The following is a 24,965-nucleotide window of genomic DNA, read 5'->3' on the forward strand; positions in this document are numbered from 1 at the left end:
TTGCTTCCTGATTCTATTTGCTTAGAATACTTTTTCCATCTTTTCATTGTCAGATAGTGCCTAAAATTAAAACTAAGATGATTTTTTTTGTAGGCAACAGATGGTTGAATTTTGTTTCCTAATCCATATAGGTAGCCTTTATATTTTGCTTGGAGTGTTGAGGTGACTACTATTTGGAATTGTTATTGAAAGTTGTGTGTAGATTGCAGTCTTTTTTTTTCTTTTTGCTATTTTGTGTTTTTGTCTTTTGTATTTCATTAAATTATAGCTTTGTTTTCATTCTAAAAGTCTCTAGTTACATTTATTCTTCTCTTCAGTTAAAAGTATTTCATTCAGTATTCTGCTTAGAGTTTTTGCTTGATATCATAGTTTAGATTGTTTTATGTAAAGACTTTCTTTCTCTTTCAACTATGCAGACATATTTGCTGGGCACAGGAGCATTGGTTGACATGCACGGTCTTTTAGTATGTGAAGTACATTGCTCCAGACTCAGAAATCAGCTGTTATTCTGATGAGTTTTCATTTCTAAGTGACTTGTGTGTTTCCTTCTCTTGCAGGTTTCAATATTTTCCCTTTCCTGCATATTTAGTATATTATATCACTATCATGTGCTTTGTGGTGTTTCTTTTCAGGTCTTGTCTAGTTGGGGTTCTGATTGTTTCTTGTATCTTTATGTGTGCATCTTTCCTTACTTGGGTAAAGTTTTCTTCTGTGATCTTGTTAAAAATCTGGTCTATGCTATTGACCTAGAGTTATTCTCCCTCATCTATGCCTATAATTCAAAGATTTGATTCCTGAATAGGCCTTTGCTTTGTTTTTTATTTTTTCATATTATTTGTTTATTTTGTCTAGATCTTCTCCTTTATCTTCCTTTCCTGATATTCTATCTTTTGTCTGATTTCTTATATTGGTAAGGCTTTCCTCTGTGCTTTATAATTGGATATTGAAATTTTCAAATTGTATCTTTATTTTAGACATTGATCTTGAGCTGGGCCTTTGGGTATGGAGATGGTCCCAATGGGAAATGGTTGGATATAGGAAGGGGAAGAAGTGACTTACCCAGCAAAGGTGGCTCACAAACAGAGGGTTCACAGCCTCAGTTCTAGAATAGACTTGTGAGTTTGCAGAGAAAGTTGAGAAGCAACTTCACCAGCAAAGATAACTAGGAAACATAGATGTCATGCCTCCTGCAGATCTAAAACAAGGCATGTGGGTTTGGAGATAGAAGAAGCAGGGAGTGGGATGGGAAATAGAAGAGACTTACCCAACAAAGGTTACTGTCTTAGTTAAAGTTTCTATTGCTGTGATGAAACACCATGACCAAAAAGCAAGTTGGGAAGGAAAGGGTTTGTTGGCTTACACTTCCAGATCATAGTCCATCAGCTGGAGCTGATGCAGAGGACATGGAGATGAGCTGCTTACTGGCTTGCTTCACATGACTTGCTCAGGCTGCTTTGTTATAGAAACCAGGACCACCAGTACAAGAGTGGTCACACTCACAATGGGCTGGGTCCTTCCCCATTGATCACTAGGTGAGAAAAAGCTTTATAGCTGGATCTCGTAGAGGCTTCTCCTCAACTGAGGCTCCTTTCTCTCTAATGACTCTAGCATGTGTCAAGTTGGCACAGAAAACCAGCCAGCACAGTGAAGACACTTTCTCAAGAGTAATGCCAATAGGATATTACTGTGTATTGTCTTTGTGTTTTATATAAAAGGAAAACTAATTTTCTAACCCAATAGAAAGAACTTTAGTGATTGATTAAGTGAAATATATGCACATACCTAGGTATGCACCTATAATTTCATAACAATCCATCTTCCATAGCAATTTTCTCTAACCTTGTCTTCCATATGAGCAGTGTGCAGAGTGGATATGTACTGAAGGAAGTGAACTTACCCATGGTTATTTCCAAAGGTAGCAAGAATAGCAATTGAGTTTCTACCTTATTACATCATAGGTAAGAATGAGAATTACAGCCATATATAAAAGAGCTCATGACCATCTAACCCCAGAGGAGATCAGGGAGGTGAGGAGCATTGATTTTGCCTTTCCTCTTTCCTGATTCCTTACAAGTCTTTATGAGAAACATTGTCCTGAACACTTTCCATCATCTTATGGGGGATTGAAAGGTACATTGAAAGGTACAATGCTTATTGACTCAGGTTCTCTCTTATTCAAGACAAACTACTCTCTTTGCTGGTTAGTTATGGTCAGTACTGATTCTGGCATTGGTACTCTTCCATCAGTCTGATAATTCATTCGAGATTATGGTCACTGTACATGGTCACTTACTTTTAGGTATCAAATGCTAATAATTTCTTTCATTCTTTTATTCAATAAATTCAAAGAAGGTGAAGATTTCTTGATGCATCAATCATTTGCCAATAGCATAGTTATTATTTACCCTAGAAACTTCTTCAAGTATAAGTATTATTTTTTTTAGAGTAATATCATCTACTGAAATATGTCTTACTATTGCTTCAATCACAGGAAAACAGCTCGGAGACATCTCTCAATCAGGGTAGGATTTTGGAGTGTTTAAGAATGAATGTTAAGTTATAATTTGAACAAGGGAAAAGAAGCTAGTGTCTACTGAATGTTATATTCTTGACTATATTCCATGTGATTCACTTAATGTACTTTATGTATTGGTATAATCATATGTATTTAAGCATTTGTATCATTGTAATTAAGTGTCTTACTAGTTTAGCAACTGTCACCCAAAGAGTTTGATTAATTCCAAGTAGCCAATTCATGAATTAAAGGTCAGCCTGTGCCTTCTCTTGCTCCTCTAACTACACTGAGATGGTCCCATATAGAAAGCTAGTTTTTGTTATGTGCCACCTCTAGGTCAGAGTTTTCCTGAGAAACCTAGCTAGAGCTCAATAGTTTGTCTGAATCTTTTGGCAGTTGCTGTTACTCAGCACATTGATACATCAGACTACCATCAAAAATTGGAGGGAAAAACCTCACTTAACTGTGTGCATAGTGTCATAGGTTTGAAATGAACAAGATGAGAGAAGTCTTGGATTTATTTTATTAGAATTGTACTGCATGTGCACATACACCATGTTATGTGTATCATGTTTAGCAACTATTTAAAGAGCATTATTAATTTATTCTCAGTTTTGTTTTCTCTTCAAACTTCCCAAGTAAAGGAAGGATTTCTTTTTTATCAAGTTTTTGTTTCCCTATGACATCAGGCTTCTTGAAATTTTAATGTACATTTTACTTTTCTTCAAGTTTCTTTACATGTAGTTTAGAATTTTTGTTAGCCAAATATCGCTTCTTGTTTTTACTGAAGAATCTCAGATTCTAAAAATTTTGAGTTTTCAAAAAAAAAAAATATCCTGGGCACAGCAAACTAGATTCAACATCCTAGGTAATGGTGGTTCTGATGAAACACCCAAAGCTAAAAGACAGTGTTCTGTGGAGATGAATGGTCCAATTTGGATGCACACGTTATGGTCCAATTTGGATGCACACTTTCGTTAACTAGAGGACTGGGTATCTTCCCTGCTCACCAGTGTTTGAGTGCCTCAGTAGGAGAATAGGGGAGTGAGTCCAGCGTCCCAAGTGGAAGAGAACAAGAATGACATCACCAAGTGAGCCCAGTGGTAGACGATTAGAATGGCTTTAACAGGGGAAGGGCAATCTTAAAGGAGCACCAAGGTGGTCAACAGGACTAAGAGTTTGGGCTTACAATGAAAGACAATAAATCTATTTGTAAGGACACAGGATATTGATCTTCTATAACTAGATATTAAAATAGGACTGAAAGTAATTTGTAAAATATGTTGCCTTTTGTGGTTAATTGTAAGAAATGACAAATTCCAGAATTCTGTTGAAATTACTTGAGACACAGTGAAGTCTTTATAGAAAACAGAAATGTGTCACAAAAGATAGGCTAGAGAATGTTCAGTACCAAGAATTGGAAGGAACAGAATGAAATTTGTCTGTGACCCAGGGCAACTGCTTCCTTTCCTGTGTATCTTTTCCCAAGTCATATCTATCCTTTTCAGATTCAAATGTGCAACATCTTCATAGAAAGTAGTAACATGTACAGGCTTGGGGCTGGTACTGCTCCCCCTCCATTTACCTTATTTGCCTGAAGCAGGGAGCTAGCTGCTACTCAGGTTCTTTGAGCCCATACTTTCAGGAATCTGCACCTTGCTGGGATGAATATTTAAAGACTGGAGAGCATCACTGAAGACTGCAGAAGAGGGAACAAGGAGTGGTATCCTATAGAAGGAAGACATCTAGAGAATGTAGAGGGAAACAGAGGCAAAAGTACAAGGGATCTGCTTTTCCAGAAGTCTCTGACGTCGACTGGGCACATGAAGGTTTTTAAGTGATTGGTGGTAGTTGAATAAGCCTGAGCCAATTAAGAAGCATAATTGAGTAATTTACATTGTAATGTTTGACCCTCCCTGAGAAGAGCATTCCTAACAGTAATTACACATTTATATATTCATTTATAAATTTAGTATTCAAGCATTTTAAAAGTTTTTTTTTTTTTTACTACTTCATTAGATGAATGAATGTGGTGGTTTCCTTTCAATGTCTTTTTTTTTTTCATTCTGAAGAATGAAGGCTACCATTTATACAGTTTGGTGTTTTATGAATAGGGAATAGAATAGAAGAGACACTGTATCCTTCTACCTTCTTTGAGTCTATCATTTTATTTAAATTTATGTGAACAATTGATAGTAATTTGGGTGCAATCATCAGGACAGACAATTTTCAAGACAAATGATTTTCAGGTTCCACCAAATTATTGATTGATAGTATTTAATGTGGAACTATGTATGAATTCTTATTAGCAAGTGCAGAGATTGGGAAAAGTGGAGGCAGAAAGTAACAATTGAAAGAATTTTATAAACCAAACATTTAATAACAATATAAAGAAACACCATTTGCTATTCAAATAACTAAACTTTCAGAATATTTTATAGACTACTACTAACCTGTTCTGTTGTGTGTTTTTGCTTGAAAGATATTACCTCAAGTCGGAGTCATTGATTTCTGTGTGTTCAAGGACTGGAGAAGCTAATTTTGAAACTCAGGTAATCAGAGCCTTTTTGAGAAAATTCCTGGACTGAATTTGTTCTTTGTGGTGTTTGAACTGTTAAAATATATATAGCTGTTGTCAAAATGTCATAATTTTAGATAGACAGTTGGCTAAATAAAAACTTTTTTATAAAATTATGACAATTTTAATGTCTTTACTGAGAAAATACTAAAACATGGTAATTATTTTAATGTCATGAAAGCCAAAAGTGAGGTTAAAAAAATTAGTAATCACAGGGAAGTTATAGTTATAGTTTTACCACAGTAGAGGAAATTTGAAATTTGGGATTATTTGGATAAGTAAACCTTATATGTTTTATTTTTTATTCCGAATAGTATGACTTTCATAATTTTCATGCTTCTCTAAATACATAGACTAGCCTATTATTTATGTTAATCAAGGTATCTAGCCAATAGCTTACATTTCAAAACAATGTATCCTAGAGTATAGAATTTAGAATTAGTTTTTAAAAGTCTTTTACTTATGATCTAAGTTTGCTTTTTTTTTTTTTACAAGAGCACAAATCCACTTTTATTTTTTTACTTTCATTAGTTTAAATCCGGGAAGGGTACAGCATCACACGGATTCTGTGTCCAATGGCCTTTGCAGGAAGCTTGCTTCGGAATTTGGCACGAACCATGCCACTGTTTCCATGGGCCCGGGTTACTTTTCCCCAGATCACTCTGGGTTGGCTTGGTTTGCCTCCAGGTGTCACTGTGTTGTGTTTTGCTTTATACACATAAGCACATCTCTTGCCTACGTAGAATTCAGTTTCATCTCGAGCATAAACACCTTCAATTTTAAGAAGAGCTGTATGCTCTCTCTGGTTCCGGTGACCTCGCTTATAGCCAGCAAAAATGGCCTTGCATGAAAGCCTTCCAGACATATTTGCCTTTTAGAAGTCCTGTTCCCAGCAGGCCTTCACCGGCGCCAAAATGGGGGAAAGAGGACGATCTAAGTTTTTAAAAGAACTTTTTATGTCTTAATACTCTATTTAGAAAAATATTATTTAAAGTTATAAAAACTTAGAAATTCAAAATCTTTCTCTTAAAATTAGTATAATAATAGATTTGAATTACTTTGTTCTGATAATATGTTGGAGCCAGGCATCATGGCACACACTCTTAATCCCAAAACTTGGGAAACAGAGGCAGGTAGAACTCTCCATGAGTTCAAGGCCAGCCTGGTTATATTGAGTTCCATCTTGCCCAGCAAAGAATGTATAATGAGATACAAAAAGAATATTTTTAAGGCTCTTCATATAGTTGTACAAATTTGTACTTCCTTCAGCCCTGAATAAGTGTCCCTTTTCCCCACATCCTCACCAGCATGAGCTCTCATTTGTTTTATTGTCTTAATCATTTTGACTTAGGTAAAATAAAAATTCAAAGTGGGTCTCGAAAAAACCAAAAAAAAAAAAAAAAAAAATTCAAAGTGGCTTTGATTTACATTTCCCTGATAACTAAGGGTATTGAACATTTCTTGAAGTGTTTCTCAATCATTTGTTTCATCTTTTGAGAACTCTCTGCTTAGTTCTGCACCCAATTTTTTAAATGGGTTATTTGTTTTCTTGATACTCAGTTTTGTAATATGAATTGCTAAACAGTCTTATTAATAAAAACCTGAGGGCCAGATATTGCGGTGAAGAATTGAGAGATCAGAGGAATAGGAAAAGCCACAGCCGACCTCACCTCACCAATACCTCAGTCTCCAAACAGACCTGCTTCCTGTATACTCATGCCTATATGCCTTTCTGTTCTGCCATCTCATTTTTTCTCTCCACCCAGCTACATCACTTCCTCTTCCTGCCCAGTTCTGTCTGTACAGACCTCCAGACCTTTATGGTTAGTGCTGGGATTAAAGGTATATACCACCATGCCTGGCTCTGTTCCCAGTGTGGCCTTGAATTCACAGAGATCCAAACAGATCTCTGCCTTCGGAGTGATAGGATTAAAGGCATGTGCTACCATTGCCTGACTTCTATGTTTACTATAGTGGCTGGCTTTTTCCTCTGATCTTCTGATAAACTTTATTGGGGTTTATAGATAAAATATCACCACACAGTTTTAGTTCTTTGTATGTTTTAGATGCTAATCCTCTATCAGATGTATAATTGGCAAAAGTCTATTCCATTCTGTATGCTACCACTTGGTTTAAATGATGCTGTCCTTTGCTATGCATAAGTTTTTCAACTTCATGAGGTCCCATTTATTAATTGTTGGTCTTAATGCCTGTACTATTGATATCTGGTTCAAAAATCCCTTAACTGTGACAAGGAATTCAATCCTATTTTAGACTTTTTCTTCTATCAGAGTCAGGGTTTCTGGTCTTATGCTGAGGTCCTTGATTCATTTGGAGTTGAGATGTTTGCAGGGTGATAGATAGGGATCTATTTAATTCTTCTACACACAGCCATCTAGTTTGATCTGAATCATTTGTTGAGGATACTGTGGTGACACAGAATTCTTCAACACCCTAGGCTATGGCCAAGGCTACTAGTCACACTCCACAACCTATTAGGAAGGTCATCTTGCTGAAGACAACACTTACATATGTCATCAAACATAGAGGAGTTGGGCTGGTGCCCATCCTGAAGCTTCACTCCTGTTGACTAATATTCATAGTGTTGGATGGGTGATATACTTTATGCTGCCAGAAGAGAAATATGACAATGACTATCACCAGCTACAAGTGTTGTGACCTACAACAACGACCTGTCTGCAACATATATTGGTCCCATAGTAGCACAAATTACAAACCACTTTTGATTAGATATAGGCACTAGATGAGATGGAATACATACTTGACACTGCTAAAAGGTCCAAGAACATGTGACTAGACCATTAAAGGAATATGGGGGGGGGGAAGAGTCCTAAAGACATATCACTATAGCCATAGATCAGTGCCTTGTCCAATCAGAGAAGTTTCTTCTTGCAGTAGATGGGAATCAGCATAGATATCCACACCTGGACAATATGCAGAGTTAGATACTTTGGAGCTGTCAGTCACAAATGGGATATCTTCATCAAATCTGCCCCCTAAAGTTCAAGGTCTATGTAAAAGAGGAGGCAGAATGATTTTAAGAGTCAGTGGTTATGGATAAGTCCAAGGAAACAGTGTCTTCCAGACACAACAGGACCAAGACCAGTGTACATATGAACTCAGAAACTGTGTCAGCACACAGATGACTTGCACAGGTTCCAACCAGAGTCTCAGCACTGAAAGGTAGAAAAGGACATGTGTAGCCATATGTTTCTTGGGTCCCATCCAGCCCACCATCGTCCAGAAAAATCTCTCTCACCTGCAGTACAACAGTCACTTGGACCCAAGTAAATACACAGAGGCTTATATTATTTACAAACTGTATGGCCTATGGTAGGCTTCTTGCTAGCTAGCTCTTATGTCTTAAATTAACCCATTTCCATTAAACTATGTTTTACCATGTGTTCTGTGGCTTACTGGTCTGCTGGCATGTTGTTCCTTGAGTGGCAGGCTGGCATCTCCCCAGACTCTGCCTTTCTTTTTCCTGTCTCTCTCGTTGGATTTCCTGCCTGCCTCTAAGCTGCCTTGCCATAGGCCAATGCAGCTTTATTTATCAACCAATCAGAGCAACATATATTCACAGCATACAGAAAGACATCCCACAGCACTTCCCCCTTTCTGTCTAATCAAAAAGGAAGGTTTTAACCTTAATATAGTAAAAAAAAAAAAACAGTTAAGTAAGAATTATAGTAACAATAGCCAGTCCATTTGCATTTGACAAAATTAGCGAAAATAATTATCTATCTTATCTTGGTGAGTCTAAAATTCTGTATCTAATTTATCCTTTATTATAACTAAAGAAAACTATAACTATCTAGTCTTCAACTCCATCAAAGACCCCAGAAGGATATAATATTACCTAAGTAAACAGGAAGTACATTGTAAGCAACTTCCAAAAATCTAGAATGACAGAGACATCAGGCTGCCTAGAACGTCATCCAAAGTTCCTCTGCAACACTGGGGCATCCATCTTCGGCCTATAGGTATAGAATCTCTGGCAGACATTTCAATGAAGCAGGAAATTTGAAGAATTGTTCCCCCCATTCTGGCGAAGTTCATCAATCACTTCTTCCTGTGTCCTGTTGAATGTCTGGCAGTTTCTTCTGAGAAGCAGGAACCTGAAGGATCATCTCAACTTGTAAAGTTCAGTGGTCATCTTCCCATAGGTTCTGCATGTCCAGTCTATATTATATACTGTCAAACAGTCCAGGCAAGGGCACTTTTTTTTTTTGCCCAGTGGCTAACTTTTGCCATAAAGAAAGCAAACTCTATAATGAGTTTCTTTGATGCCCATCATCCTCTTTGAAGTAATTGGTGCTTCCAGGAGCAGATGTGTCTCACTGTCCAGAAAGTCTTAAGTTTTTAAAACATTTTAAATGCCATATTCTGTTAAGTCTTTGAAGTGTTTGAAGATTACCTACCTAATTGAAATATATCTCTGTATATCGAAAAAACTTAACTAACATGACTCTAAGTTTGATTATCTTAGATGACTATTAATCTGTATTTTTAATTATATATTACAATTTTAAATGAGCTGCATAAAAATAATACTTTAAACAAGAGTAGAAATAGTATAACAAAATTAACTTTAAAATTGTATCAAGCTAAAATCTATAGCAATGTAAAACATTTTAAACAAGTTGTTGCTCGTTAAAAGTAGATTCAGTGATCTACCCTTTTATCCTATCATATCCATACTATCCCCTTTTCTTATTAAGAAAGAGATTGCAACCTTCCTTTTTTGATTAGACAGAAAAGGGAAAGTGCTGTGGGATGTCTTTCTGTATGCTGTGAATATATGTTGCTCTGATTGGTTGATAAATAAAGCTGCATTGGCCTATGGCAAGGCAGCTTAGAGGCAGGCAGGAAATCCAACGAGAGAGACAGGAAAAAGAAAGGCAGAGTCTGGGGAGATGCCAGCCTGCCACTCAAGGAACAACATGCCAGCAGACCAGTAAGCCACAGAACACATGGTAAAACATAGTTTAATGGAAATGGGTTAATTTAAGACATAAGAGCTAGCTAGCAAGAAGCCTACCATAGGTCATATAGTTTGTAAATAATATAAGTCTCTGTATGACTATTTTGTAAGTAGCTATGGGACCACGGGGCCAAGGAGGACTGGAGAAAACTTTGACTCCAGACACAGGCTGCTATCACTAACCAGGACACTCTTTGAAATTGATATCTTCTGGCAAAAGGAAAATCAGTTTTCTGCTTGGAGTATCACTGGGTATATCAGTGACATTCCAGGGCAGACCCTATAGCAGGAATAATTGATCAACATAAAGCAAATTTTGTGGGATTGTGTGTGTGTGTGTGTGTGTGTGTGTGTGTGTGTGTGTGTGTGTGTGTGTGTTGGGTTGGGGCTTTTGTTGTGGCATTTTTTTTTTTTTTTTTTTTTTTGGTTTTTCGAGACAGGGTTTCTCTGTGTAGCTTTGCGCCTTTTCCTGGAACTCACTTGGTAGCCCAGGCTGGCCTCGAACTCACAGAGATCCGCCTGGCTCTGCCTCCCGAGTGCTGGGATTAAAGGCGTGCGCCACCACCGCCCGGCCCTTGTTGTGGCATTTTTATATAGTGGTTGTTTGTTTGATTTTCATTTTGTATGGGATTGGGGAGGTTTGAGAGAGAAAGATTATAAACTTGGGTAGGTAAGTGAGATAGAGAAGATCTAGGAGGCAGTGGGGAGGGAAAAACATGATCAAAAGATATTTTCCATGTAAAGTTTTTAAATAAAAAAGGGAAGAAAAAGCTCTTCATGTAATTGAGGAATATATATTTTGCCCCAATTATAGCCAGTTCTAGATTGAGGCCCTTGGGAACCAATGACAACAGCAAAACTTTGATTTCATCTTATTTTGCACTCAAAGTATTTTTTTATTTTTCAATTTTTTAAATTTATTTTACATACCAACCACAGTTTCCCCTCCTTCCTCTCCTCCTGTTCCCTTTCCCTACCTCCTTTTCTACCCTTCCCCAAGTCAACTTAAATTCTTTGCATCATATATAACACTTCAAATTTTCCAGAATGTCTACATGGTGGTTTCTGTGCACATTTAAATCTCCAGCCTTACTCTGAGATCCAGGAAGTTCGGCTTCCTGTTTCCTGGCATCCAAGATCACTTGTGGTTAGAGTTTTGTAGTTTTCCTTTTTGGTTTTTCAATTAGTAAGTCAACTCTAGACTTAATGAATGCAAGGCATATTCTCCACCACTCAGCCATGCATCCAGTCCTTCTAGTCTTCTTGTTAAAATCTATACATAAATTCTTTAAACTTGGAATTCAAGATACAGTCAAATAGCCTTTTTTTAAAAAAACTCTTTTCTTCATATATTTTATGAATGCTGGGACCAGATTGACATGTATTTCAATAGTAGTTTAAGACTTACAAATCTTCAACTGGAATAATGACATTGCTGTTACATCACAGAGGCTTTCTGAATTAAGGCTACCCAGTTCATGTGACTTAAATATGAAATGACAACTATTATTGCTATGCTATTTAGAAAGTAGGAATCTATGTGAATTTTAAATTGTTTTTCCTACCTTACACTGGTGCATTAAAAATGCTGAGTGTGTAAGTGCACAAGGACATCTCCTCTACTATTGCCAAGAATAAGTAAGAACCTAGAACATTACAGACATCAAATGAATGCTATGATGCTTCCCTTCATATTAATGCTTACTATGTTCTAATGACATCCTCTCTTCACTGTGCTTAATATTTCATTGAATATTTACATACTTTATGTAAACATAAAAGATTAACTTACTGTGTTTTTAACTCTTTGAAACTATTTTCTCTATCTTTAAATTTTTCACAATAGTATTTATGCTTTGTACATCCTTTTTTTCTAAACAAAGCTGATTCTAAAATATTTTAATTTTTCTCCGCATGGCATACTCTGTATTCCCTCGGCAAGCCAAGTGTCTTACTTTAATACTAAATTGATTTTCTCAATAGAATTGTTTTTTAAAAATCAAATGCTTTTGTATAGCAAGCATAGGATTATCACATATAATATGTACTTTTTAGACTATATTTCAGTTTTGATGAGGAATTAAGTTTAGTATCACGACCTTAGTTCCTTGGTGAATTCTGCAGGTGAGCATTTTTCTAATTCCGCTTCCAGGCTTTGTTTTTAGCAATATGTGACAGCATGAGGAGAACAGATGAATTGATCTCAAGAGCATGAAAAGGGTTTTCTATGAAAATATACTAATTTTAGGGGGGAGGTGAGGGTGTTTGGGACAGGTTTTTATCTGTGTAACAGTCTTACCTGTCCTGGAACTCACTATGTATACCAGGCTGGCCTCACAAAGATCTGCCTGCCTCTTCCTCCTGAGTGCTGGGTTTAAAGGCATGTGCCACCATGCCCAACTGAAAATATACTGATGTTTAATTATTCTCTTATTTTTAAGTTTAACTGAATTCAAAATAGGAAATTCAGCTTTGTTCTCATTATGATATCTTATTATTGTTATCAATTTTAGTATGGTATTCCTGAGAATATTCCGGAAAATGATGCAGATGACTTACCAATAGCTTCCGAACAATATGAAAATTTAGAAGCACAAGAAGGTAATACACACACTTAACTTGTGAGATCATTTGACAGAGGTTTGCTTAAAACATGATCACAGGTACCTAGCCAAATAAAAGAACTCAGGAAATTTATAATAATTAAAACAGAAGTGAAATAGCAATGCTAGCCCAGAACAACTTTCACTGAAAGCTGAAATAAGAATGTCAGTAAAAGAGTTGCCTCTGTGTGTGTGTGTATTAGTTTTTGAGAATTTCATACCTTTGTACTGTATTTACATCATCTTCATCCTTCCCACCATTCCTCCAAACCTTCCTGTGCCTCGACTACATCTCAAATTTCTGACTTCTTTGTCTATACTGTTTTTACAGGCACACTTTGTGTGTGTGTGTGTGTGTGTGTGTGTGTGTGTGTGTGTGTGTGTGTGTGTGTTTAGTGTTGCTTATATGTACATGTCTTTAGGACTGACTACTGGAGTTACATAACCTATTACAGAGTTCATCTCTGGACCTCTGATTTGACAATCCATCTGCACTTACTTTGCTATTTTCTCTGAGCCTTAGATTTAGGGCTGTATAAGTGGGGGCTGGGCACCTTATGGTCACTCCTTGCAGTTTGACAAATTGGAGATCTCGGTAATACCTCTATCTGCTGCATAAAGGGACTTCTTTGATGAGAAATAAGAGCTATATTTATCTGTCAATATAACTGTGGCTATAAGAATCAGAACACAGCAACTATATTGATATGTGAAAATGATAATAGTAGATGACCCCTAGGATCAATGATTTCTCCAGTTATGGGTAGTTGACTAGGTTTACAGTACCAGGCATGAATTGTTCATTGAATTGGCCTTAAGACCAATAAGACAGCTGTTGGTTACTCCAAAAATAAAAGTACCACTATCATATCATTGGGGATATCTTGGGTACCTTTTTCTGCTGGTGTTACTTGCTGTGGGATGGTCTGTATGTCAAATGTGTTGCTGATTGGTCAATGAATAAATCACTGATTGGTCAGTGGCCAGGCAGGAAGTATAGGCGGGACTAACAGAGAGGAGAATTGAGAGAACAGGAAGCTGGGTGAAGGAGACACTGCCAGCCGCCATCAGGACAAGGAAGATGTAAAGTACCGGTAAGCCACAAGCCACGTGGCAAGGTATAGATTAATAGAAATGGATTAATTTAAGCTGTAAGAACAGTTAGCAAGAAGCCTGCCATGGCCATACAGTTTGTAACCAATATAAGTCTCTGTGTTTATTTGGTTGGGTCTGAATGGCTGTGGGACTGGCGGGTGTCAGAGATTTGTCCTGACTGTGGGCCAGGCAGGAAAACTCTAGCTACAGTTACTTTTGATGGCTTATCTTCCCTGACACTTTGCACAGTACTATGAGAGCAGGTTTTCAAGTCAGTACCAGCTCAATTCCTCCAAATCCTGGGTGCCATCTTCAGCAACACAGTCTTACAACTAAAGATATTTTGCTCATTTCAATAAAGAAAACCAATTATTACCCAATTCTTGTCCAGTGTCATGTGTGTGTGTGTGTGTGTGTGTGTGTGTGTGTGTGTGTGTGTGTATGCATACATGCGAGTACATAATGAATATGTTCGATTCTATGACACCTTAAAATACAGATTTTAGAATGCTTGGTCATTTATGTGAGGTTTATTAATTTCTAGATGAATTGGTAAAATATTTTTATGTCTTGGACCTGGCAACATGTAGTGTTCATAAAAGTGATATACTGGTATTTCTATAATTAGAACATTTACATAAGGATCTAAATATTCATCTATAGAGTATATTTAATTTCAGTAAAAAAATTTCTAAATTCTAATTCTAATTTATTTCAATCTATTGTCATAGAGCATTATTTATCTAACTGCTTTTTTATATTTTTTAATAAACTGTGTGGATTTGTCAGAAGAACTAGAATTAGAAACAATACCGGATTTAGAACTGGAAAATGAAAATGTTTATAGTAAGAATGAAGGCTATCAAAAATTGGTATGTAACTGTTTAAACAAAATTTCTTACATAATACTATTTGGTTTAATGATATTGCCACAGGCTAAAGTAAACTACATTTCAGGCTACTGTATGCAGTCAATAGATGATAATTTAATATGAAAATGAAAGACTTATCTATTGCAAATCACATGGTATTCTTAGAATCTAGTCACACAGCTAATCATTTTCTTTTGTTGTTCAGTAAATAATATGTGGTTATTATCTGTGTTTTATGCTAAGCTCTTTACATGACTGGAGAGTCTCATGTCTGTCCATTTGAAATAGTGGGTAATATAAAATTAATGATTTCAGAATTAAATTCATTTCATAAAGGTGATTCTTTCTGCAGAAACTAAATTTGTGGTATAATAATTACACTTAGTCACACTAAGGAGCAAATTTTTTCTTTATGGTCATTGGATTGTTTCAGGGTCCTCATTTGAGGAGATAATACAGTCAAATAATCAACTAAATTGTCTATTAAAAGAATGTTTGCTTCCACAATGGAAACCTAATTTTGAAGGAACAACTAAAAATATTTTGCTCATTTCAATGAAGAAAATCACTTATTTCCCAATTCTAGTCCAGTGTCCATATATATGTATATGTATATGTATATGTATATGTATATGTATATGTATATGTATATATATATATTATGAATTGAGTTAATGTAGGTAATTCACATAGATTCAAGACACTATAGCTTTCCCTTTTCCATGATCTTTTCAGAGACACAACACACAGTAACATACTTATTGTAGTATGAGGACATTCTGAAGATATTTTTAATATTTTAAGCTTACATAAATCTTTATAGTGAATATCTACTATATGCTGAGAAATTAAGCACTGACTCTTTCAGATGGAAGCCTATGTTGAGGTGATAAGACACAAAACAAGTAAAAAGCAACTGTTTTGGGTCAGATAGGTGCGTTTTGGTGTAAAGAAAACATATGACAATGGGGGTGATTTAGGGAAAATTGTAGTTAGTACAGGATAGGAGTGAGAATGGTATTTTGTCATCAGAGATCTAAGCATGAAAGCCAAGATGTCTCAGAAGATGAATGTGTGTCCACTCAGTAAATATAAATTAGGATGGCATTACTGAACATATAGCATAGTGGACAACATCTTCTCATAACTGGCAAAGTTCTTGAATGATGAGAAAGCAAGATTTGGTTATTCTTGTAAACATGTAGAATGAAAATGTAGAAATGATGTGTTTGGGGAAAATTTCTGTTCACTGAGAAACATTTGCATACTACACCTGTACTTAGTATTCCAATAATATTGTTTAAAGATAACATAGAAAAACATTTTGGTCTTATCATTTTGTTCCAGTTTTTTTAATCTATAAGAAATAAACAAAATATGTCAGTTCTGTTAGCTCATTTTTACTGAAATGAAGCAACTTCTGCCTTGTTCCCTTCACACTTAACACGATATAATATAAATACATTTAACATGATTCAGATCTTCAATTATGACTAAGCACATAGTGTCATTGTTACAACACTTTGTGTTTAATCTTGCATTAAAGAAATGGCCCTACTAAGAATGTGAACATTTATTTCATAAACATCCTCCAACTTTGCTAGGAAGTACATATTAGTTTGATGTATTATAATATAAAAATAATTGTCTTTATTGATATATGAGCATCAGGTATTTTACTTTGTCTATAAATGTGATTCCTCTGTTCTATATTCCTTGTACATAATGGCCTGCCATGAGAAATGAAAGATGAACTTAAACTTGAGTGTATATATAAGATTCCCCATTCAGATATCATAGTCTTCAATATATACTGCATAAATTCTCAAGTACAATTTTCTTAAATCAGAAATCAAGGTATATTCATAGAAAGAAAAATAAGACCTTTCTGATACACATTACTAATGCCATTTGATGGAGTGTCTTTGACCCTTATCCACTGCAGGAAGCTTCCAGAAAAGCTGCCCATTCATCCAACATAAGAAATGATGCAGAAAAAAATAAAACAAACCAAGGTAAGAGCCATCATGAGGAGATATTATGTGAGACAAACTCTGATATATTATACCATCCAAAGAAATAATTGAATAAATTTGTAGTAAGATAAAAGACAACCAAACAGTAATAAGACCCATATGTTACCAAATTTGAGTAATGTGTAAAGTTGAGATAGTCACAGAAGGATCTATGAGTTCTCTGATACCTGAGATATTTAGGAGTTTTCATGGGGCCACTTTGGCCCTTCACTCCACTAGGTGTAACTGAAGGTGTCACACGAGGGCGAAAGTGTCTAATTGGGGCACTGTCTCCCCTGTTACTTGAAGAATCCATTTGAATTTATTTCATATACATACATATTTTAGGAGGCTTCTGCAGTGGTAGGCTTCCATGTGGCTTTTCAAATGGTCTTTAGTGAATTGTCCCTCCCCATAGTCCCACCCTGCCCTCTCTTTCATTGCCCTTCCCATTTAATCTTTCCACTGTCTCTCTATAACTATAGATTATATTATATTTCCCTTTACTTGAGTGATCCTCTCCAGCAGTCCCTTACTTGATGCAGAATCTCTGTGGTTACATGGATTTTAGCATACATGGCTACAGCTTTAAAAGCTAACATCCACATTTAAGGGAAACCATATCATATTGTCTTTTGGATCTGGATTACCTCACTCAGGATGATTTCTTCTAGCTCCATGCATTTACCTGTAAGTTTCATAATTTCCATTTTTAACAGAAGCAAAATACTCCATTGTGTAAATGTGTCACATTTTCATTATCTGTTCATTAGTTAAAGGACATTTAGTCTGTTTCTCATTTCTGGCTATTGTAGATAGAACAACAATGAACACAGATGAGCAGGTATATCTGTAGTAGGATATGGAGTCCTTTGGGTGTATGCCAGTGAGATGTATAGATGGACTTTGAGGTGGATCAATTCCCAGATTCCTGAGAAAACACCACACTGCTTTCCATAGTGGCTGTACAAGTTTGCATTCTCACCAAAAATAAGTGTTTCATTTTCACCATGCCCTCACAAGCATGAGCTCTCATTTGTTTTGTTTGTCTTAGCCATTCTGACTGGGGTAAGTCTCGAATTAGTTTTGATTTGCATTTCCCTGATGAATAAGGATGTTGAAGTGTTTCTCAGCTGCTTGTGTTTCATCTTTTGAAAATTCTCCTTTTATTTCTGAACACCATTTTTAGTTGGGTTATTTGTTTTCTGGAAACCCAGTTTTTACTTCTTTATATATTTTAGATACTAACTGCATATTAGATGTTTAAATATTCAAGTTCCTTTCCCATTCTGTAGCCTGATGCTTTGCCCAGTTGATGGTGCTCTTTGCCATACAGAAGCTTTCCTCTTCATGAGGTCCCATTTATTAAATGTGGGTCTTGGTACCTGTGCTGCCAGTGTCCTCGTCAGAAAGTCTTTTCCTGTACCGGAGAGTTCAAGCCTATTCCTCACATTCTCTTCTGTCTTATCCTGGGTATCTGGTCTTATGTTGAAGTCCTTGATCCATTTGGATTTGAGTTTTGTTCAGGTTAATAAACACAGGTCTATATGTATTATTCTTCGTGCAGCTGTCGAGTTTGGTTAGCACCATTTATAGAAGATATTGTCTTTTATCCAGTGTGTATTTCTGGCTTCTTTATCAAAAATCAAGTGTCCATAGGTGTGTGGACTTATGTTTGAGTCTTCAGCTTGATTTAATTGGTCAACATGTCTATTCTTATGTTAATACCATGTTGTTTTATTACTGTAGCTCTGTAATAAAACATGAAATCTGGGATGGTGATGCCGTCAGCCTTTTTTGTTGTTCAGGATTGTGTTAGCTATCCTGAGTTTTTTGTGTTTCTATATGAAGCTGAAAGTTTCTTTTTCAATTTCTGCAACAAATTGTGTTGGAATTTTTATGGGGATTGCATGAATCTGTAGATTGCTTTGGTATATCTCAATATATTTCTGTTAGCTGCTGTCCTAACCAGTAAAATAACAGGTATTTATGTTGAAAGAAGGGAATGAGAAGTCATTGCACCCGAAGCCTTCATAAAGGTAGTTTTCAAGCTGTCAATGTGCATGGAATTGATTATTATTTATCCTTTCTCTTTCAGTGTGGGCTGAAAAATGTCCACACCCAGAGGTAACTGCATTTTAATATTTATATTGAATAATTACATATTGGTTGAAGTCCAAAACATTGATTAAATATCTCATTTCAAAATCCATTCAGCTTAGAGATTAGTCTCATCCAATCTCCAAACCCACTGAACCACTGAAATCTGAACCAGGTAAATTTCCCAAGTCATTTTCTTCTGTTCCATGCATGTTAATACATTTCAAATGCTCGCAGTAAAGCCACTTATTTCTTGATGACAGTGATGGTACGGTTTGACATAAGCAATGACATCTCATTAGTGCCGTGCATGCTTTAAAATACATTCACAAGCGCAATATAAAGTTTTTATACATGTAAGCTCAACTTCATTCTTTAATACTCATGTTCCATTGCCTTAACTTCTCCAGTGTGTAATCCCTCTGTTTGCTAGTAACTTACAGAAGTCAATCATGAGACTAATGAGACTTCTCCAAAGTTTGAACGTGATTTATGTAGTCCTGGGTCTCAGGTTGTACACCTATAGTCAAAGCTGCCCGAAAGACCAAAGCAAAGACATATCTGAGCTCAGAGATTCTGTTCTGTCCTGGAAAAACAGCAATACACCACATCTTCAAAACAAGAAAAACAATGTTTGTGTTGTTCTAGCACTTATAGTGCACCGATTCCCTTCATGTGTGTTGCATTGTATTTTATTTACAAGGAAAATGAGTGGTATTTATAAAGCATGTCTATAATCTGTTTCAATAAAGCAGAATACACTATCATTCGGTGAAGCAGTCACTGAAAATCCTGTTACTTACTTATCTACATCTCTTGTTTGCTTTTGCATCTTTTCATTTCTCTGCACTCTCTTGTCTGAAACTCGATGTATCTGTGTCAGTACAGGCATTATCAGTAGAGAAGCCCTGTCTGGAATGTCTTACTTACTTTCAAAATCCAGTGTTAGGACCTATCAGAAACACAAAATAATTACAGAAAAAAGAAAAAGAAAAACAAATGAGATCTGCTGATCTAAGGACGACCCCAAATATAGTTCATACACGTCAAGGAGAGAAACAGATACACCTGTAAAGTGGGTTTTAGCTGAAGTGGGAAAGTTTGTACATTAATAATGGACTAGGGTAGCCACAAAGAAAGCGACACCCATTTTTCTATGAAAAGAGATGTATACTCCAGAATGAGTCATAAAAAGGCAATTCCTCAGTACAGAACAAAATGCTTCTCAACCTGTGGATTATGACCCTTTAGGGGTCAAACGACCCTTTCACAAGGGTCACCAAAGACCATTTGAAAATACAGATATTTACAACATGATTCATAACGGTAGCAAAATTACAGTTATGAAATCGCAGCCAAAATAATTTTATGGTTGGGGGTCACCACAACTTGAGTAAGCTGTACTAAAGGGTCGCAGCATTAGGAAGGTTGAGAACCATTGGTATAGAGCATAAGTATGTTGTCCTGTTCACAGATAAATGTGTGGTAAACAAAGGATAATTTTGATGAAGTAATCAGTGAATGTGTTCTCCCACAGTATCTTCAAATATGGAAACTGTAGATAGGCATATATGTCATTTATGAATTTCCAGACAAATCCTATAAAGGCATGTATGACTCAAAACTGGTCAATAGGTAGTATCTATTCAAATAAAGTGTTGATTTTTTTTTTACCATAACCATTTTTCTAAGGATGTAAATACATAGCTATACTATGTGGTTAATTGAAATAACATTTTAAAAATAACATCTAGGCCGGGCGGTGGTGGCGCACGCCTTTAATCCCAGCACTTGGGAGGCAGAGCCAGGCGGATCTCTGTGAGTTCAAGGCCAGCCTGGTCTCCAAAGCGAGTTCCAGGACAGGCACCAAAACTACACAGAGAAACCCTGTCTCGAAAAACCAAAAAAAAAAAAACAAAACATCTAACTTTAAATTATTATATTTTTATAGAATATTGTTTTGTATAATTGTTCATATTTTTTTACATAAAAATATAGATTTGTATGAAGAACTAAAAGAAGAAATGCCAAAATCTAAACTGGAAAATGAGAGAAGTTTTGATAAGAATGCAGAAAATCAAGAATTTGTATGTAAAAATTTAAATTTAAACTTCTCATTTAATATTGTTTGCTTTAATGGTGTTGGCATATCTAGCATGCTACATTTTAAACTACTTTACACAGTCAACAGATTAATAATTTTGTTTTTAATTAATATTAAAGTGAAAGCATTTAATCTATTACTAATCACAGAATAGTCTTAGAATCCTGTTACATAGCTAAATAGTTTCCTTTAATGTGTAGTAAGTAAATATCTGGTGATTGTAATTGCTTCATTTTTGACATATTCACTCACATGGGTAAAGATAAGGTCAAATGTGAGCACCATGATTCATCGTTTGAAGTAATGAATGGGTTCTTTGTATATTCTAGATACCTTCTGTTGTGTGTGTACAACTGGTTAAGACTTTTTATCACTCTGTAAGGCCACCTTGTCAATAAAATGATGGTATCCTTTGCTATACAGAAGATTTTTAGTTTCATGTGGTCTCATTTATTATGTTGGTCTTAGCGTTTATGCTACTAGTGTCCTGTTCAGAAAGTCTTTTGCTGTGCCCTTGAATTAAAGATTATTCTGTACTTCCCCTCTCTCAGATTTGATGTATCAAGCCTTATTTTGAGATACCTGGTCCATGTGAAATTGAGCTTTGTGTAAGGTGAGAAATAGGGATCTGGTTTCATTCATCTATCTATATCCAGTGTGACCAACACCATTTGTTTTTCACAAAGTAAATTGTTGGCCTCTTTTACAAAAATCAAGTGAGCTTATATGTAGCTCTTCGATTATCTTCTACTGATCAATGTCATTGTTTGGGGGCCGTTGCCGTGCTGTTTTTATTGCTATAACTATGTAGAGTAACTTGAAGTCTGTGATGATGACGCCACCATCAGTTTTGCTTTCGTTTTTTGTTTTGTTGTTTGACTACTCTTGGTCTTTTGTGTTTCTATATGAAATTTAACTTTTCTTTTTTGTTTTCTGTGAACAAGCACTGGAAACTTTTTTTCCATAGGTCATCTTATTTTTTAAATTTATTCTTCTCTCATACATTACATCCCAATTGCAGTTTTCCCTCCCTTGACTTTTCCCCGTCCCCCAGCCCAACGCCCCTGGCACAGGGAGAGATGACTGGAGTTGGAGGGCACTTGGGAGCGATGTGGAAATCTAGTGCAGTGGAAACTCCCTGGAATCTACAAGGGTGGCACTAGTGAAGACTCCTAGGAAAGGGGAATACAGATCTTGAACCAGCCATCTTCTGTACCAGGCAAGGCTTCCAGTGGTGGGACTGGGACACCAACCCAGCCACAAAAGCTTCAGCTTACAATTTTTCCTGCCTGCAACATGTATTGGGAAAATGGTAACACATAATTTGTGGGAGCATTGGAATTTTTATGAGGCTTGTGTTGAGTATGTAGACTGCTTTTGTTAGGATGTCCATTTCCCCAACTTTAACCTTATGAATATGTGATCATAGGTGGTATTTCCATGTGTGGTAACTTTTTCAATTTCTTATTTTCACTGTCTTACACCTTTCTTTGCACAGGTCTTTCACTTTTTTGGTGAGATTTATTCCAATTTATTATACTTTGGCGCTGTTTTGAATGGCAGTGTTTTCTTGATTTCTTTCTCAGCATGTCTGTTGTCTGTATACAGGTAGGCTACTAATTGTTGTGCTTAGATTTTATATCCTATTACTTTGCTAAAGATGTTATCAGCTGTTTTCTGGTGGAGTTTTTAGAGTCTTCTTTTAGAGAATTGCACCACCTACAAATAAAAAATACTTTCAATTCTTCCTTCCATTTTGGTATCTCCTTTGTCTCCTCTTGTCTTACTCTTCTAGTTAAGTATTCAAGTAATATAGTGTACAGGAAGAGGAAGAATGGTCATCCTTGTCTTGTTCCTGATTTTAGTAGAAATGTTTTGAGTTTCCTTTGTTGAAATGTTGGCTATGTGTTTGCTGTTTATTGCCTTTATTATGCTGAAAATATGCCACCTTTCCTCTTAGACTTTATCATGAAGTGATGATGGATATTGTCAAAGGCTCTTTCTGCACCTAATGACATGATCATGTGCTTTTCGTCATTGAGTCTGTTTCTGTAATGAATGATGTGAAAGTGCTAACCTCTGAGTTGGATTCATTAGAAAAGTTGTAATTCTCATTGAAAAAAAAAAGAAACAAACTGTGGTTCCATATTTGCAGTCAGTCACAGTGAGGTTGAAAGTTCATATTTTTCCTCAGGGTCACAGAATGATTTCAAAGTCTTTATTTAAAGAAAGTATTTGATCATATAGTTCAATTAATTGCCTATTAAGAGAATGTTCACTTCTAGAATAGAGGCTTTGTCATTAATGTACAACAAAGATATTCTTTAGCTCATTTGAATGAGAATTATTTCCCAGTGATTATCCACTATCCTTAGTGGGTACATTTTGAGGAACTGAGTAATGAAAAGAGTTCACATAGATGCAAAGCACCATATATTTCCATTTTACACAATCTTTTCAGAGAAACAACATACAGTAATATGCTCAGGACATGGTGAAGGCATTTTAAGATGTTTTGAACCTATATAAATTTCCTTTAGTGAATATCTGCTCTATGCTGAGATGTCAAGCCCTGAATTTATAGGTGAGGGCATATACTACAGTGATGGAACATAAGTCAAGGAAGAAGTAAGCGTTCAAATCGGATATAAGGAAACTGTAAGGTGTCAGTGTGGAGAAATTTAGGGAAGGTTGTAGTGCATACAGGACGGGAGTGAGAATCATATTTTGTGGTGAGAGATCTTTCTGAGTGTGAGGCTTAAGATACTGAACTGGGAATGAGCATGTGCTCACTCAGTGACTATCAAATAAGATGTCATTACTGGACAGAGGAAACAGTGAAAAACAAATTTCATTATTTAGTTTTATTTATTAATTTATTTTAATAAAATTTTGAAAACTTCATACATGTGTACTATATCTGCTTCACTCTCCATAATTTGTCTTTTAAATTTTGAGATTATAATAAAATAGAAATTAAAATTAGAACATTTCTCCCTTTTCATTGCTCTCCCACTCCATCCCTGACCCAGCTTGACTACCCTGTTTCCTCATACTCCCATCCCTCATCCCCTCCCCTCCATTTCCCCCCATTGCCCCATGTTTACTCATGGAGATCTCATCTATTTCCATTTCTCCCTTTTCTTTCCTTCATCTATAACCTCCCATATACCTCTGCCTGCTCTCCTTAAAATTCACAGCCTCGTTTTCATTGTTATTGCATGAGAGCATTGCAGCATTTATCCTTCTAGGTCTGGGATACCTCATTCAATATGATCTTTTCTGGTTCCATTCATTCACATGATTACAAGCAGGTTGGGGGAAGCTTCTACTTAGGCACCGGCCCAACTATTCATGTTGGAAAACATAAGTGTTGTCTTCTGCAACAAGCCCTTACCATAACACTGTGGAGCATAGTCAGAGTATTTCTGTGTCCTGGCCATTGCTCCCAAATAACCACACAGAGACTTATTATTAATTATAAATGCTTGGCCGATAGCTTACGCTTATTACTAACTAGCTCTTACAACTTAAATTAGAACATTTCTATTAATCTATGTGCTGCCCCAAGGCTCATTTACCTCATCCATGTACTTTCTATGCTGCTTCTTCCCCATCTGGCTGCCAACTCCTCTCAACTCTTGAGACTCTGCCCTTCTTCTTCCCAGGTTTCTCTCTGCCCCCCAAATCCTGCCTAGCCACTGGACAGTCAGCTCTTTATTAACCAATGAGAGTAATACATATTTACAGTGTACAAAAAGATTGTTTCACAGAATTTCCCCCTTTTTGTCTAATTAAAAATGAAGGTTTTAACTTTAACATAGTAAAACTATATATAACAAAAACAGTTATCAAGTAAGAATTATGGTTATAATATCCAGACCATTTTATTGGCAAATTTAGAGAAAATATTTCTACAACAATGGAGAGCAACCCATAAGGTTGTGGAGAGCAACCAATAGCAACATGATAGCGTGTGAACAGAGATTAAAAAAATGCTCAATAAAATAACTTGCAAACTAAAAACAGACACACACCAAAAAGATAATCCACCAATGACCAAGTTGTTTTTTATCTC

The 24,965-nt window shown here is 36.0% G+C and overlaps 1 protein-coding gene and 1 long non-coding RNA gene across 2 annotated transcripts; one reads left to right on the top strand and one right to left on the bottom strand.

Annotated features, from left to right (window-relative positions):
* Positions 1-2,568: 2,568 nt before the first annotated feature.
* On the top strand, positions 2,569-23,687 carry LOC128104342 (uncharacterized). The gene is made up of 7 exons (XR_008215964.1): positions 2,569-5,067; positions 12,612-12,699; positions 14,586-14,668; positions 16,614-16,683; positions 18,782-18,810; positions 18,901-18,958; positions 20,782-23,687. It is a non-coding gene; the product is annotated as an uncharacterized LOC128104342 (long non-coding RNA).
* Positions 5,592-6,000, bottom strand: LOC128104341 (60S ribosomal protein L35a-like). The gene has a single exon (XM_052729216.1). The coding sequence runs from the start codon at positions 5,956-5,958 to the stop codon at positions 5,626-5,628; it is 333 nt and encodes a 110-aa protein (XP_052585176.1). The 5' UTR covers positions 5,959-6,000; the 3' UTR covers positions 5,592-5,625.
* Positions 23,688-24,965: the final 1,278 nt, after the last annotated feature.

This window comes from Peromyscus californicus, unplaced genomic scaffold (genome assembly GCF_007827085.1).
Source record: "Peromyscus californicus insignis strain IS unplaced genomic scaffold, ASM782708v3 Scaffold_8__1_contigs__length_139910024, whole genome shotgun sequence".
Lineage (NCBI taxonomy): Eukaryota > Metazoa > Chordata > Mammalia > Rodentia > Cricetidae > Peromyscus > Peromyscus californicus.